This window comes from Carettochelys insculpta, chromosome 29 (assembly GCF_033958435.1).
Source record: "Carettochelys insculpta isolate YL-2023 chromosome 29, ASM3395843v1, whole genome shotgun sequence".
NCBI classification, from domain to species: domain Eukaryota; kingdom Metazoa; phylum Chordata; order Testudines; family Carettochelyidae; genus Carettochelys; species Carettochelys insculpta.
The window spans coordinates 14,361,823-14,377,420 of record NC_134165.1 but is presented as its reverse complement, the minus strand read 5'-3'; the positions used below and the strand labels follow the sequence as shown (position 1 = coordinate 14,377,420).

The 15,598-nt window shown below is 55.4% G+C and overlaps 1 protein-coding gene across 2 annotated transcripts; it reads right to left on the bottom strand.

The window, feature by feature from the left end:
* Positions 1-5,585: 5,585 nt before the first annotated feature.
* Positions 5,586-13,868, bottom strand: ZBTB39 (zinc finger and BTB domain containing 39). Of its 2 annotated transcripts, none has more exons than XM_074980265.1 (2): positions 13,778-13,868; positions 5,586-11,765 (listed from the first exon to the last, which is right to left on the bottom strand). In XM_074980265.1, the coding sequence occupies exon 2, from the start codon at positions 11,668-11,670 to the stop codon at positions 9,538-9,540; it is 2,133 nt and encodes a 710-aa protein (XP_074836366.1). In that variant the 5' UTR covers positions 11,671-11,765; positions 13,778-13,868; the 3' UTR covers positions 5,586-9,537. The 2 variants fall into 2 exon arrangements, with proteins under 2 accessions (XP_074836366.1, XP_074836367.1); XM_074980266.1 differs by lacking the exon at positions 13,778-13,868 and adding an exon at positions 12,629-12,740.
* Between the last annotated feature and the right edge of the window lie 1,730 nt (positions 13,869-15,598).

The following is a 15,598-nucleotide window of genomic DNA, read 5'->3' as shown; positions in this document are numbered from 1 at the left end:
GTGAACAGCCACGGTCCCGGGAAGGCCTGACGGTGACTGGGACTGGGAACAAATAACTCACAAAGAACCAACAGAGCCTACGGCCTTGGAGGGTTAAAAATAAGGAAAAACAAATTGGTCAGGATTGGGGGAGTGGGCGCTTAGGTCACGGACAGAGAGGCTGATGGCCGGACGTTCCCTGGGTGGAAGGAATCTGTGCGCACTGGTTAACAAGAAGCACAGCTGACAAGGGAAGCCGGTGGGGCTGGCCCAGAAAGTGAGCTGTGTTCAGGGGACACATGTCTGATTTAGGACTCAGAGGGGGAGCTGGGTTAGTTTGGATCTAACACTCTATGGCCATCAACCCCCTTGTTCACCTGGCAGGCAAAGGGCAGGGGCCTGTGGCTTTGTAAGATGAAGGGGTTTCCATATGAATAATTAAGCCTTGCCTGGCAATGGAAAGTCACTCTCCTCTAGCCAGCCCAGCCCCAGCCCCAGCCCCAGGACCTCATGCGACGCAGAGGATGTGCCGAGACGGTGGCGGATGAGAACTCGGGTGAGTCACGCAAGGCCGGGCATGGGATGGCACAGTCTGTGCCCCCTTCCAGGGTGGTACTCACCACGCTTCTCCCTCTGGCTGGCTACTGACCCCCGCAAAAGGGATGTGAGTCACTCCTGCTCCGCTGGCCCCTGCGCCGGGAGCTAGAATCCAACCTCACTGTGCCCACAAGTGGCAAGCCACACACAAAACCAGGCAACTGGACATGATTCCAGCTCCTGCTTGCCTTCGGCTAGCGAGATCCATCCAGGAAACACTCCCATTGGTCTACACCACGACAACAGCTACAGGAAAAGGCACTAAAGAGAAGCGTCTTCTGCATGTTCCCCTTCTGTTGGGCCGAGTTCAAGACGATCAGCTCTTTGGAGTGGTCCCAGGTTTGCAAAGCACCTTTTCTGCCACCGCTACGTGATTATGAGCAGTGGGAATTAACCCCCTCACCACCATGACAATGGATACATTAACAGGGTGACCGCCACTTACCAGCAACGGGTGGCCCAGGTAAACCCATCACCACCCACCCCGAGGCCCCTGCTCTAACTTGTGCCCCTCCCGCCCCACCAGCAACCCTCTGCCCCCACCACCCCTGACCCCTCACTCCAGCCTGCATTTCAATTCAGGTTTGTAAACTACTGTCACTGCAAAAAAAAAAAAAAAACCTGCATTTTTCATTTAGTTTCAAAAAATGACTTCAGTTGACAAGCCGAGAAATGCCGGGTGTTATCATACACGTCAGTTCACCTTCCAGAAGCTGGTTCCAGCCTGTCTGGTGGCCAGTGGATGTACTACTGGCCAGAGCTCCCCCTTCTATTCCCAGGCCCTGATAACGTAGGAATTACTTAAGATTATCTATGCCAAAGTTTACAGGTTTCACACCTCCTGTTAACTGCTAAAGCCAATGTCTTAGCAGCTAACCTGTCCAAGCAGCTGTGAGTTAGCCACATCATACTGAAAATGTATTTATTGTTCAAGCCAACTAGCCACACTCAACGGGTCAAATAACCACACATGGCTTGCGGCAAGCGTGATGGGCACTGCGGTTTTACAGGATACAAACCTGTAGGTTCTTGCATTACTGCTGAACATAATAGAGCAGAATATAATGCAAAGCAATGAGCACTGTAGATCTGGGGTGCGGAAAGCGGGGGGTGGGCCTCCTCAGGGTGGTGTGAATTTTCGCTGCACGGTTGGCTACTGGGTCTCAGGCTCATCCATCTCATTCAAAATGTCAAAATATGTTACTCTTTTTATGTCTGTGTGCTGACATTTATACACCAATTAATAAAGTTTTTACATTCCACATACTCATTTTCTTACACAAAACGTTTTTTCTTTTCTACGAACACAATCGAAATTTCCATCGGTTTGGATTACATCAGAGTGGCCTTACCCAACAGAGCTGCAGCTGTGCGAATTCTTTGTTTCTTCATCATGGTGATAGAAATTCACATCTGAAACATCTGATGGGAAATATATACTATAAATAATTCGCCCTGTGAAATGACTGACCGGGTATTAATCTTTTATCAGCTGTAGCTATTTAATAATGTAGTAAAAGCCTCTTGGTTGGTGAATAACTTATACTGGTTAATAATTGAATCGCACAGGGTTTTAATACCATGTGCTGCAAAGAGCTGCAGGAGAAATATTAAAAAGCCACTTGAGGCTCGTGAATCTCAACCTATCACTGTTCCTATAGCTCTGCCGATGATAAGAGCTGAACGTGTTGCAGTCTTAAATATACTTACCCTCACTGCTATGCTGGGCTGTAAGGGAGGGTTATCCCAGATGGGGAACAGAAGGGCAGAAAAATCTAACTTTCAGAAGTGTGTAAGTGATCTGGGAACCTAAGTTCTACGGAGATTAAGTAGGACTTAGGCTCCTAAGTCCCTGCCCATGGGCACGCGGGAAGTCGGTGCAAACTGAACGTGCCTCCCAAAATCCAAGATTAGCGCCTGAATGGACTGGAGGGCACTCACTGCAAGAGGTTGCTTTCTGTGTCAGTAGCCATTGGTAGCCTTATCCTCTGTGCTCCCAAGTCATTCTTTTGAATGCCTTTCACAGCATCCTCTGGCAGGGACTGCCCCAGCGGGCTGTGCGCCCCCGAGGGGAGCCAGACCTCACACATCACTGCTAAGGAATCTGATTGCTCTGAGCAGCAAGAGGCTGTGGGTGAAGCTTCCAAAAGCACCTATCAGAGTGGGAGCTGTGTGAGCTCTGGCCCTCCCTCTTACTGGGACCCCACTCTTTAAATACCCCTCTGAAGCCACCCTCCCACTCGTGCATCTGACGCAGCGGGTCTTTGCCCACGAAAGCTCATGCTCCAAAATATCTGTTAGTCTATAAGGTGCCACAGGACTTCTTGCTCTTCCAAAAGCACTTAAGTGACTTAGGAGGCTAAGATACCAGTGAGACCCAGAGTCATTCCAATGCTTTTGAAAGGGACAGGCACTCTGCTTTCCGGATCTCAAGCAATAAGATGTTTTCCATCCATTTGTGCAAAACACAGAGGGAAACAAGACTGAAAATGTTACCAAAGAATGTCCCATTTCCCGAACCTCTCACTTAGCATGAGAACAATGGGCCAAACATTTTAAATACAGAGTCCCAAAAAATCCCAATGCTGCAAGATTGTAGGGACTTTCTTTTAAACAGTCACAGCTTGCTAATACATGTGCTAGAAAAAACATTTGGCATTTAATAAACCCGGACTGGGCTGGCTCCAATAAACAAATGCAGTTCAGGCCATCTCAGCTCATCACTTCACACAAAATATCCAAGCTGGGACAGGCTGCACTGCCGTAATCAAGCTTTGCAATGACTGCTCATTACTGATATTACAGTAGCACCTAGAGGTGCCAACTGGCATAGTTAGGGAACTGTGCAGACAGACACAGCTCCTCTGTTCTAAAGAATTTATCATGTAGGACAAGAAGCAAGGGGCTGAAATTGGAGCAAAGGAGGTTTAGTTTGGACATTAGGAAAAACTTCCTCTCAGGGTGATTAAACACTGGAATAAATTGCCTAGGGAGGTTACGGAATCACCATCAGTGGAGACAGTTAAGAGCAAGTTAGACAGACCCCTCTCAGGGATGATCTAGATCAGTGTTTCTCAATGTTTTAATAAAGTGCCCCCATGTAAAAAAAAAAAAAAATGTCACCCCCAGACTTCACCCGTTGAGAAACATGGTCCTAAGGTAATCTGAGGCCTTGAAACAAGTGCCATTCATTCAACCTTTCCAGATTACTGTGCCCTTTTCAGGAGTCAAGATTTATTTTGCATACCACCAAGTTATATACTTCACTTAAAAACGACTTACTTACCAAAACCAAGCAAACGTATCACAGGAGACAACTACTGAACACTTGCTGACTTTCTACCACCTTATGACCAAATCAATGAAACAGAATGGAAATACGGTACTTACATTTCAGCGTAAGGCATCTGAAGCAGTAGAAACAAGTCACTGTCTGAAAGAACTTTTCGATTGTACTGACTTTACTAGTGTTTTTTATGTAGCCGGTTGTAAAACTAGGCAAATATCTAGAGTTGATGTACCCCCTGGAAGATCTGTGCACCCTCAAGGGTACCCGTACCCCTGGCTGAGAAACACCGATCTAGGTGGTGCTTGGTGCTGCTGTAAGGGCCGGGGACTGGACTTGATGACCTCTCGAGGTCTGTTCCAGTTCTAGTGCTCTACCATTCTTTGTAAACTGACAAAGGACAGAGAGGTGTATTAATTACCCACCCTCACTTTACAGGTAGGGGGCTGAGGTTCACAGCGTGCACGTGAAGTCCGTGAGACAGAAAGAACCCAGAGCCAGCCATTGGGTGCCACGTTGCATCTGGGTGGCCTTCTGTGATGGAGTGGGGGGTGGGGCATGTGAGAGACTCAGGCTGGATGTGTGTGAGACAAGCAGAGCAGATCCCAGCGGCTAAGGATGACCCTGGGGCTATAACCTAGGCTGGCAGGTAACACCTCTGCCCTGAACAAAGAGGAAGGAGGAGCCAAAGGGGGGTTTTGAATCGGAGGTGGCAGTTGGAAGCTGGGGGAAAGGGGGAGCTGGAAGGCAGCCAGCCTGGGAAGGGGGGAAGCTACCCCCCAGAGGGGCACCCCTTGGGCTCCTCTCCCCAGAATGGGCTGGAATGACTGTCTCTGACTGCTGCACTAACTCTTCTGTAAGAAACTAGGCATCTGTCACCTAATAAACTTCCTGTTCTACCTGCTAAGTAAGAGTCACTCCTGCCTGGGGATGGGGTTCAGTGTTTGGGGACCCCTAAACCCCATCACACCTTCACCTAAAATCAACAAGGATTGAAGGAAGATTTCTGGCAGATTCCAGCAAGTGCTCATTGGTGGGAAGAGGCAGCAAACAGCTTGCCCGGGGAGACACCCATCCTCCCTGATGTCTGAATCTACTAAACTGACAGGCATGCTAGCGTGAATCCAACCGTCTGCCCGCTCAGCATCTCTCGCACATGGCTGCCCTTCCGCAGAGATGAACGCTGGGTTTTGTCCAAGATGCACCCGAGACGACTCCCCTGGGGGAACAGCTGCCTGATTTGTTTGCACCAGCTGAACCACCAGGTTGTTCGATCCCAGATTCGAGAAGGCAGCCTGGCGAACGTGCCTCTGAAGGTACCAGCAGTGCCCGCTTCTTATCTTGGTTGGCTCACGGCAAAAGATCCAGCAGGCTGCATGGGCCTAAAGCACAATTACAGCTGAAAGTGGCCTTAAAGGCAGCTCCTCAAAAACCCCCCGGATGTAAGACCTCTGCAGCAGCTCTTGGTATAGGGGATGAACTGGGGTGTGACCAAACTTAGAGCACCATGGCCGCTGACGCATCTGATGCAGACGCAGTCTAATTTAGAGCAGCCCTGAGGTCAGGCAGAAAGCTGCATCAGCATCTGTGATCCTTGACATCTGCCACTGCACTGAGCACAGCAACGGGTCCTAGGTCCGGGCAGGGCTTGACCAGAAAGCCCCAGACCTCGACTGCGGAAGCAAAAGCAATAAATAAAAAGGCAGAGCGCAAGCGGTGGCTGGTTTCCATTTTATTATTCTAAATAAAAACCACACTTTGTGTCGAACGATGGAGTATAAAAGAATCAGATGTACAATGATTTTAGACATCTACTGTTTTGAGGGTGTGGGGAGTTTACAAAATATACAAAACTTTACAGCAAATAGATAGTAACCACTTAAATATCCGGTCAGTACCTACTATTAACTTAATGAAAAGTTAGACAGCAATTACAACTTCTTTTTTCTGCTTCTTTTTTTAAAGCTCAGGATCCTTCGAGAGAGGGGAGGGATGCGCGCAACCCCCGGTTGTTTCAGAAACAGCGAGATCCCTCTTAGAAAGTTACGTTTTTCATGGGGAAGCCACTGGGCAGCTGGCTTCAAATGCCTCTCACATGATGGCGGGTGCTGGGATTAGAGAGAACTTTATAATGCAGCTTGGCTGTCTGATAAGAGGGTAGCCTATAGGCCTCCCGGCTCATGCCCCAGGATTCCAAAGCACTTTGCAAACAGGAATTAAACCTCACACCTTCCCCCCGTGTGAGGTAGTATTTTTAGTGTCACCCCGACGTTTACAAACTGAGACAAGCTCACACACTGAACCAGCGTAAAAGCTGGGAACAGAACACGGGGGGGCTCCTTCCCGGCCCCTTTTGGTCTACCACACAACCCTTTTCCCATTGTAAGTAGCATTTTGCTTTGGAAGCAGCGCCAGAGCATGAGTAACTGTTGGGCAGCAAACCAAGCAAGCAGCACTGGAGCCAGCTCCATGAGCCAGGCCAGGTTTGGGGTGGGAGAACTGGGTTTGGGACTCCAGCACCAGAGATCAAGCAGCCTGCTGTGGTCTTAGGGTGGAAGCATGAGAGCAATTCCTTCTGTTTCTGGACTCCACCTGATCCTGCCCTGCTGATTCACAAAACAGAGGGACATTACACTTGGGCACCTAGCCTAGCTGGCGAGGCCCCAGAGCAGCCCCCTTACAAAGGGCAGACAGACTACTGCCTGTTAACTACGGGGGCTGGGAGGGACAGCCCAAAGTTCAGCCTCTCCTGCAACTTCCCATTTGCACCCAACCTTTTTCACCTCCTTGAACACGCTTGACAGGAACAGGCTGTCCTGCAGCCCTCCAAGCCAGCTCCAGACAGTGGAGGGAAAAGCGCAGGCCGTCCCCACAGGACAATCACGGACTAACCTGTTCAGTTGGACTTGAAGTGGGACGTGAACCTGTACTAATAAAGTTTGGGCACCTGGAACTAGATGCGGGTCATTTGAGCACCTGCTGCCTCTTTTAAACACCTTCCGTGGAGGGCCACAGCCAGAGGCTGGCTCAAGCAAGTAGCCCCCCTGGAGATTTCTGCATCACACGCCCCTTAAATTAGCTAACATGTCACAGGCTGGAAAGGGCAAATCTCAGACAGTGGGCTTGCCACCACTGGCTTCCCCATGCTAGGTGGTTTGGCAGGGGCACCAGCATTTGAAAGCACACATTGGGGTATCGACGCCTGGGCTCCTCGCTGTGGTTGGCTCCCTGAGCGAGCTCCAGCAGGGCTTGCAGGAACGCAGTGTGATGCCTTCAGGGCGCTGTCTCCACCCCCAGGCACTCACGCGCCCTGAGGACGCGCCAACACAGGCGTTAAACCTTAGCACTGCAACACCTATCAGCTGCAGACGGGAAGGGATTCTGAGGCTCAGTCTGAAACCCAGGACCTGCCAGATGTTCGGGGGACGCTGCCCTTCTCCAAAACCCCAGAGCGCAATGTCCGACTGGCAGAAGTGATTCCGCGCCTGACTCTCATTAACTGGAGTGGAACAAGGAGCTCCCTTCACTCTGCAGGGCTCAAGCCGCAGCTAACGCGCAGCGCCTTCGCTCCTGCCTTCCTTGTGTATGGTAAGTCACCACACCTCCTTCTGGGACGCAGCCAGCAGCCTCCTCTTCCAGTCCCTGTTCTACTCCCTTCTTTCTAGTGTTTGTTTCACTGGGCCCAGACACGGAGAACGGAGCACCGAGAAAGGTAAGGCCACTGGGCTGTTATTACACCCGGGGGAGCTGGAAAAGGAATGAGGGGAGGGTCATTTCCCTAGGATGCTACATAACACTCCTAAGTGCTCTTCATCTTCAACATGCGCTACGGACATTCACCTGTACAACATCACCACACTCCAGGGAGGTAGGTAGGTACCACAAGTATTACCACCCCCATTTTACAGATGGGGAAACTGAGGCAGAGAGGTGATGCGACTTGCCCAAGGCCACAGTGAAGTTCGCGTCCGCGGTGGGATTAGGAGCCAGAACGGTTCAGCTCCCAGGCCACACCAACGCTGCTCCTCTGAAGGCATCAGCGCTGTGGACTGAGCCTCCCAGCCTGGGCACACAGACTCCTGCTAGCTTGGCTCCGGCAGATGCACTGAAAAATAGGACGTTGCGGCACTAGCGGTGGTTCGAGCCAACCCGGGGACGTGCCTGAGCCACGGCCAGCGCTGCAACAGCCGAGCTGTTACCTGTAGCGTGCTACCTCCAGCAAAGCTTGGCTGAGGTTGTGCCTCCTGGCTGCACTGGAGCAGAGAGCAGCTCCCGGGGCAGGGAGGCTGCCAGAGCGTTTCACTCAGTCACGGCGAGGTGGGGTGGAAGTCCAGGGGCCCGTCCAAAGCTCGCTATGGCCGAGCCCCGAGCGCTTCCAGGTTGTGAGGTAGTTTGTCACCTAGGGACTGTTCCAATCCAGGCTGCCTCATAAATCACATTCACGCCTTCCCATTCCCTGCCCCTGGGCCGTACCGCTGGAAAAGCCGCCTCTGCCACACCAGCGGGCCAGGCGAAAAGTTACCCAGTGAACGCAGAAGGGGCAAGCAGCCGTTGGCACCAACAACATCCTTTGCCAGATCCCAACCCACAGACACGGAGGTCGTTCGGTTACCGCAGAGCGCAGGGACGCCTTCCCAGGAGTTAAGGCAACGGTTTCTTTTCACACTCATTCTAGAGGGCTTGGCACACCCGTCGCACCTTTCGCACAGGTACGCCCGATGCTCTCCACACCCTGACCCCGGGACTGGTGCGCTGCTGACCCAGGGAGGCGGCTGAGTTACAGATCCAGGGCCCAGCATGGGCCACTGCTGTCCCCGGAGTCACAGCACTTGGAGGGGATGATCTCCACTAAAAACATTTCTCTTCGGCAAGGCGGGGACCCCGGGGGAAACCAGCCTTTCTGGCAGCACTGCTCTGTGTTCCCCCTGGCTCAGTGACTCTCCAGAGGGGGTAACATCTCCCCGACAATCTGTCCTAGCTCACAGAGGGAGACTGCCTCTCTCTCTAACAAAGCTCTGCCCCTGTGCCGGGGCTGGTCTCCTATTGCCCCTTCATGCCTCGGCTCTCCCACGCGACTCTCAAAATTCGAGAGCGAGAGAGGGCGTGTGGCAGGGGTGGTTAACGCACAACTGCAGCGCTGGCTCTGATGGGACCCTAGAAGTTGTACTGAGCTCCCTTTCTAGCACCGAGCTGAACTCCTGGAGCACTCTCCCCTCCCCCCCAGTGCTTGTCAATCCCCTCCGTCCCTAAGGCCTGACTCTGCTTAATTCCACCAAGCAGCAGCAAAGCCCTCACGTTGCCCAGAGGAAAACCAGCTCGCCGTTGGTGTCTCCTGTCCCAACTCTACTACTCTCCGCTGCTGTGTGTGATCTCCAATCTGCGGGAGGCCAGGCCAGGGTTCACCTACTCAATGGAGAGACCTGTCTATTTATTAGACCCAACCCCCAGCAAGAAATGCCAGCCCACAACTCTGCGGCCTTGCGGAGGCCTGGAGGCAAGGAACAAGGATGGGCTTCTTGGTTTTAGCTCGTGTGCTGTTAATGTACAGGCTACCGGCAGAAAAAAACCACTAGGCGAGGCCAAAAAAAGGAGAATGCCCTCCACGCCGTCCGAGCGTTCCAGTGAAAAAACCCCAAAGTCTCTGTGTGCTAACGAGAGCCTGCTGCGCCGCCCCATCAGCTGTCAGTGGTTTTCTCCGTGTCTTTGGAATGGATTATGTACATAAACGTCTGCTCGATGGTGAAATCGGGCGGGAGGCTGCCTTTGTGGACGCCTATGTGTTTGCTCATGAGGTTTAAGGTGGAGCTGTAGTGCCCGCACACGGTGCACCGGTACATGAGGGCTCCCGAGTGTGTCTTCAGGTGGCACTTGATGGTGGAGCGGCCGCGGAAGAATTTGTGACACACTTTGCACTGGTAAGGCTTTTCTCCGGTGTGGATGCGGCGGTGGTAGTTGAATTCGCTCGTGTGGGCAAACCTCTTCCCGCAGACCTTGCAGCTGTACTTGCTGTTCCCTGGCTGGTTCTGCGAGCTGAGGTCCTCACTCAGAAACTCCTCCGGCAGCTTCCTCTTCTGGAGGGCTTGCTGCTGGAGCCGGTCTCCAAAGCTGGGCCGGACCACGTCCAGGCCGCCGCCACCACCGCATTTGTGCTGGCTGACGTGGTAGCAGTAAGCCGCCTCCAGCTTGAAGCTCTGGCCGCAGAAATGGCAGCGGAAGACAGACTCTTCCGTGCTCTGATGGACGGCCATGTGCTTCTCCAGGAGGTGCCGGTCCACGAAGCTGTTAGCACAGATGGAGCAGGAGAAGACGGAGATGCCTATGTGGGACAGGGTGTGCCACATCAGGCTGCAGAGGTTCAGGTGCCGCTGGTCGCACACGCCACATGTTTGGCCTTTCACGTTCACGTGGTCAAGGATGTGGCCCCGGACAGTGTGGAAATCCCTGGCCAGTGGCTTCCCGCAGGCGGTGCAGACCAGATCCGCACCGGGTCCGCCCCCAAACAGGTTGAGCTTGCTGGGCAGTGGGTCGCCGGGGTGGACGACAACGTTGGTGTCAAACACGCCCTCTCGCCGGTGGAGCGTGAGCTGCCACTGGGTGAAGAACTTGGTCTCGCACATGTCGCAGGAGAAGAGGAAGATTCCGATGTGGGACAGGACGTGCGTGACCCGGGAATTCCGGTCCTGGAAGTGGGTCTCGCAGACCTTGCAGTTGCCAGTAAGCAGGTCCACGTGGTCCCTCGCGTGCTGGCGGATCAGCTGGATGTTGGGTTCCAGAACCTTCCGGCAGACCTGGCACGGCATGGCCTTGCTCTCTGGGCCGTCGTTCTCAAAAGCCAGCTCCTCCTCGCTGTCGTCGCTCAGCTCGATGACCTCCTCCACGGGGCCCAGCTCTTCGCTGGCGTCTTCGAAATGCAGCTCGTCCGCCCCGAGGTCCTCCAGCTGCAGCTCATCCATATGCCCGAAGGCCTGGTCTTTGGAATGGTCACTGCTGCTGGGGCAGGAGTTGCTCCTGGTGGAGATGTCCAGCGAGGTGTCAGCACCGAAAAAGCCGGGCTTGCTGTAATCCCCGTTGCTCTGGATCTTATAGGGCTGGCAGGCGCTTGCGGTGGTTTGAACGGCCATGTTTACGTTGCCCAGGCTGGGCTGAGGCGCCACGTTGCCGGCAGAAGCAAACTGCCCTGTCAGGTCCTGCTCTTCACTCTTTGGCGGTGGCTGGTGCATCAAGGACAGGTTGTGACCAGCTTCATTCATAGGATTCCGCTCGTCCTCTTTGTAGTCACTGGCCACTTCCCCAGGCAAGAGGCAATTCCGCTCAGGGCTAAAGTGCTCCCCACTGCTCCGGAGTTCGCCCAGGGAATGGTTTGGTTCTGTCGCCGTGCCGCCCAACTGTCCCTCTCCCGACCCAGAGGGCTGCTTGGTAACAGCCGAGCTCTCCAAGTCGGGGAAGGTGGAATGACAGGCCCTGAGCAGATCCTCCATGCCCAGTCTCTCCGCCACCTCGTAAATGACGCCCACGTTGATGAGGTCTGTGAAGAGCTCCGAGGTGTAGACGAAACTCAGGATCTTCTCAAAGTTGGCCGGCGTGATGAAATCCACCACGTAGGTCCTGGCAGCGTCCAGCCCCGTGTTCAGGAAGAGGTTCTGGAAGTAGCCCGCCGCGCAAGCCAACACCGCTTTGTGCGCGGCGAAGGAGCGGCTCCCCACCACGATGGTGACGTCGCACATGGTTTCCGACAGCCTGCACTTGTTGAGTTCCTTCAGCAGGTTGTTGGGGTGATTGGTGCTGTGCAGCTTGATCCTCATGCCCATCTTTGCAGCTGCTCAAACGCTCCTGCTCCCAGTCAGCTTCTCATTCGTTTGTTCGTTGGCCGCGTGGCATCCAGCGGCTGGCAGGGCGAGGGGCTCTGAAAAGAGGAAAAGGCAAGAGTTTACTCTTCAGACACACCACTACCTTGGGGTGAAATGTCCCGGCACGCTTCTTGCCAAGATGGTTCTTCTGCTGCCCTCCTCACTGTGCTACCTGAAGCCTGGACCATAAGTCAAAGTTAGGTCGACACAGGTTAGATGCTCAGGGATGTGAAAAACTCGCACCTCCGAAAGCCATCCAGAATGCTGCCTCCTCTTGGAGAGGGGGACTATTGACAGCGATAGAAAACCTCCTTCTGGTGCCATAGGAAATATCTATACTAGGGAATGGTCTTCTAAATTATAGTGCTGTAGCACGTTCAAAATGAACATGGTTAGTCCTGGATTAAGTGAGGTGACTAGCACCTGAGTTTTGTTGCACACTTTGGGAGAGTTATGGACACCAATGGAATAAAGAAGCAGGGGCGAGGTTAAGGGCTTCTTTTTCCGCTTCTCACAAGACGTGTATGTTACACGAGATGTTATTTTTAATGTCTCAGCTACATGCAAACTGGCTCTAATCTCAGATAAACCCATGCAACTTCTGTAGGCAGACAACACCTAAGGGATTGCTGACTAGAAATGTTCAATCTGTAGTATCTTCAGGACCTGACCGGTGCCCAACAAGAGAATTTGTCAGATGACAGGAGGTCAATATTGTCTCGCAGCATTACCAACAGTCCCACTGCTTATGAGCTCTTAAAAGACGTTCAGGGGACATTCAGAGATAAAGAACAGCACAGAACACTGAGAGCCAGGATTGGTGGCTGTAAATAAACTTTATGGGACCATAGGAAAGCGGTTGTCCAGCTAACTAAAATCATGCTGGATTGTGGATATTGCCAGACGAGAGAGGTCCAACCTGTGCTGTTCTTGTCTCGTTGAGAGCCCAATACCTCTGGGCAAGACACAGTTCACCAGAAGTGCAGGAAGTCAGAATCAAAAGAAATGCCAGCCCCAGACAGACTGGTGGTGCAGTTAGTCTGGGACCCTGCCTGTGGCTCGTGAGTGCGTCTAGTTTAAGATTTCGCAGAACATGGAACAAAACAATAAACACCTGCTACTTCAAGCAGCACGGGAAAAGCTCAGAGCAGGTTCTCGCCTTTGCCTCCTGTGCCTGGGCTACGTTACAGCCATTATTAAACCCAGGCGGCTCCCCACCTCAAAAAGCAAACCCAGGAGACCCCCAGCAAGCAGCCCCCAGGTATGCACCCTTGACTGGCTTACAGAAAAATTCATTCTCCCATCTCTAGGTGCAGCACCTCAAACCCTCTCTGAGGGAGGCTGAAATAGGGGCTCAGGCCAAAAGTGCAACGAGACCAGGGGGCTGCTCTGCTTGGATCGCAGCGCCCGCAATGCTAAGCCTGGGAACAGGTCAGGGCCAGGCCCCTTCGCGTTCCCTCTACCCCCTACTCCGGCTTTTCCCCTGCAGAGCCTCGGGGTGCAGCTGGCGCCTCTCTTCCGTCCTTCCCCTCCCTCTGCTCGACTGTGACACCCCAACCGCCCAAAGGGGGGTGGGGTCCCCCGGGGGGAGGGAAAAGGAAGCGGGGGGGGGGGACCGCCTGCAATTGCGGCCGGTGGGGTGAGTCAGTCGGGCTCGCCGACCTGGGGCACGCGGGTGTACGGGGGCGAAGGATGAGCGGGGACCCGGCCCGGGAGTGGGGAACCCCGGGGGGGCGTCAGGCAGGGCCGAGGGGGCTCGTCACCGGGGGGGCGGGGGCGCTGAGTCCGGGGCCAGCAGGTGGCTGGCGGGCAAAGGGCTGGGGGAGGGGGGGGGGTCCCCGACACTCGGGCAGGGGGAAGTGGAGTCGCTGGGAAGGAGGCGGACGCGGGGTCCTGACGGGGACCCCCGAGCTCGGGGGGGGGAGGGGCGCCCTATGCGGGGGGGGCGCAGGGGGATCCCCGAGACCCTGGGGGGTCTCCCCTGAGGGGGGCGGGGCGGGGGGTCCCCGAGGGGAGGGGGCGGGGGGGGTCCCGGGGGGCGGGGCGGGGCGGGGCGGCCCCCCCTTACCCGGCCGGCTCCGGGCACATCCCCGCTCGGCTCCACACAAAGGCTCCGGGCCCCCCGCCCCCAGCGCTCCGGCCCTGCCGAGGAGGCGCCGCGCCCGGCCCGGTGAGAGGCTCCATCCGGCCCCGCCGCGCCCCGAGCGCGCCCGGCCCAGCGCCGCCCCTGGAGCGGAGGGGAACTGCAGCGGGGCAGGCCACGGGGCCGGGGGCAGGTGGGGGGGGGCAGGTGATGGGGAGGGGGGTACGTGGGGGGCAGGTGATGGGGCTGAGGGCAGGCGACGAGGATGGGGGTACGTGGGGGGCAGGCAATGGGGTTGGGGCAGGTAGGGGGCAGGTGATGAGGATGGGGGTACATGGGGGGCAGGCGACAAGGATGGGGGTAAGTGGGGGCCAGGCGATGGGGCTGGGGGCAGGTGGGGGGCAGGCGATGGGGATGGGGGTACATGGGGGGCAGGCGATGGGGTTGGGGCAGGTAAGAGGCAGGTGATGGGTCTGGGGGCAGGTGCGGGGCAGGCAATGGGTTTGGGGCAGGTAGGAGGCAGGTGATGGGTCTGGGGGCAGGTGCGGGGCAGGCAATGGGGTTGGGGCAGGTAGGAGGCAGGTGATGGGTCTGGGGGCAGGTGCGGGGCAGGCAATGGGGTTGGGGAAGGTAGGAGGCAGGTGATGGGGATGGGGGCAGGTCGGGGGCAGGCGATGGGGAGGGGGGTACGTGGGGGCCAAGTGTTGGGGCTGGGGGCACAGCTGGGAGAGCACCTATAGCCACTTGACCTCTGACTCACACGAGACTGTGAGTAGTGGCCCCAGCCGAAGCCCCCGTGGGAAGAAGCTCTGTGCCTCCCTGTTCACTACACCAGCTCCGTCCAGGCACACTGCGCTCTGCCCCTCCTGATGTTCCAGCCCACGTGTGGCCAATACTAACGCCCACCTTCGCACTGCCACTGGCCGGCCCCTCGGGTTTCAGGTGCTGGGGGCAGGCGACAGAGCGAGCGGCAGAACTGGAGCTAGAAGGCAGTAACCAAATCGGCAAGAGGGCCGCCGCCTGCCTGGGTCAGCCAGGGCCTCACAAACAGAAACATCAGCATCCCCCGCCGAGGGACACCTGGGTCTTAACATGCAGGGCACCTTCCCCGACTTCTACCCTCCCGGAGGATCACAGCCACCCCAGCTGGGCCTGAGGCCTGTTTCCTGCTGGGGCTCTGAGTTCTGTGTTTCTTAGGCTTGTGCACTGCACCTCTGTGGATTTCTGTGCTGCCCTGGGGAGCAGCCTGGGGCAACAGGCGTCTTAGTTATGTCCACTGTGGGCAGAGAGGCCGCAAAATCCACCCTCGGGGCAGTTGAGATGTGATTCCGGATCCCTGACAGCTGCATTGGAGTGCAGAGAATATGTGCCCCCTGCCCTTTGGGAGCCAAAGCAGCGAAAGGCCTCACCCGGATCTCCTGGTGGGGATTCCTTCAGCAGCAGGGAGTCCCCAGCAGTCACAAAACACAGATGCTCCCTGGGGTCTGACTTGGAGCTAGGGCAGAGGATCCAGACACACAGCTGGTTCCCTTGGCCTGGCAGGTGCAGGAAGAGAGAACAGGGCTTGCTTGGTTTTACTGCTGGAGCTGCAAAAGGGTGACATGAGGGCCAGGACTTAAAGGGAAAAGTCTGGGCTGGATTCTGCTCAGTCAATCAGCAAAGTGTGGAGGAAAACATCCCCACATGAACTCCGTGAAACGGACGCCACTTAGCCTCACCTAAATGCGGCTAAGAGGTGGCACGCCTAGCAGACAGAGCTGGTGAGATCCAGGCTCTGGCTTAGTGGCGAGGGCGTAGGACTGGGAA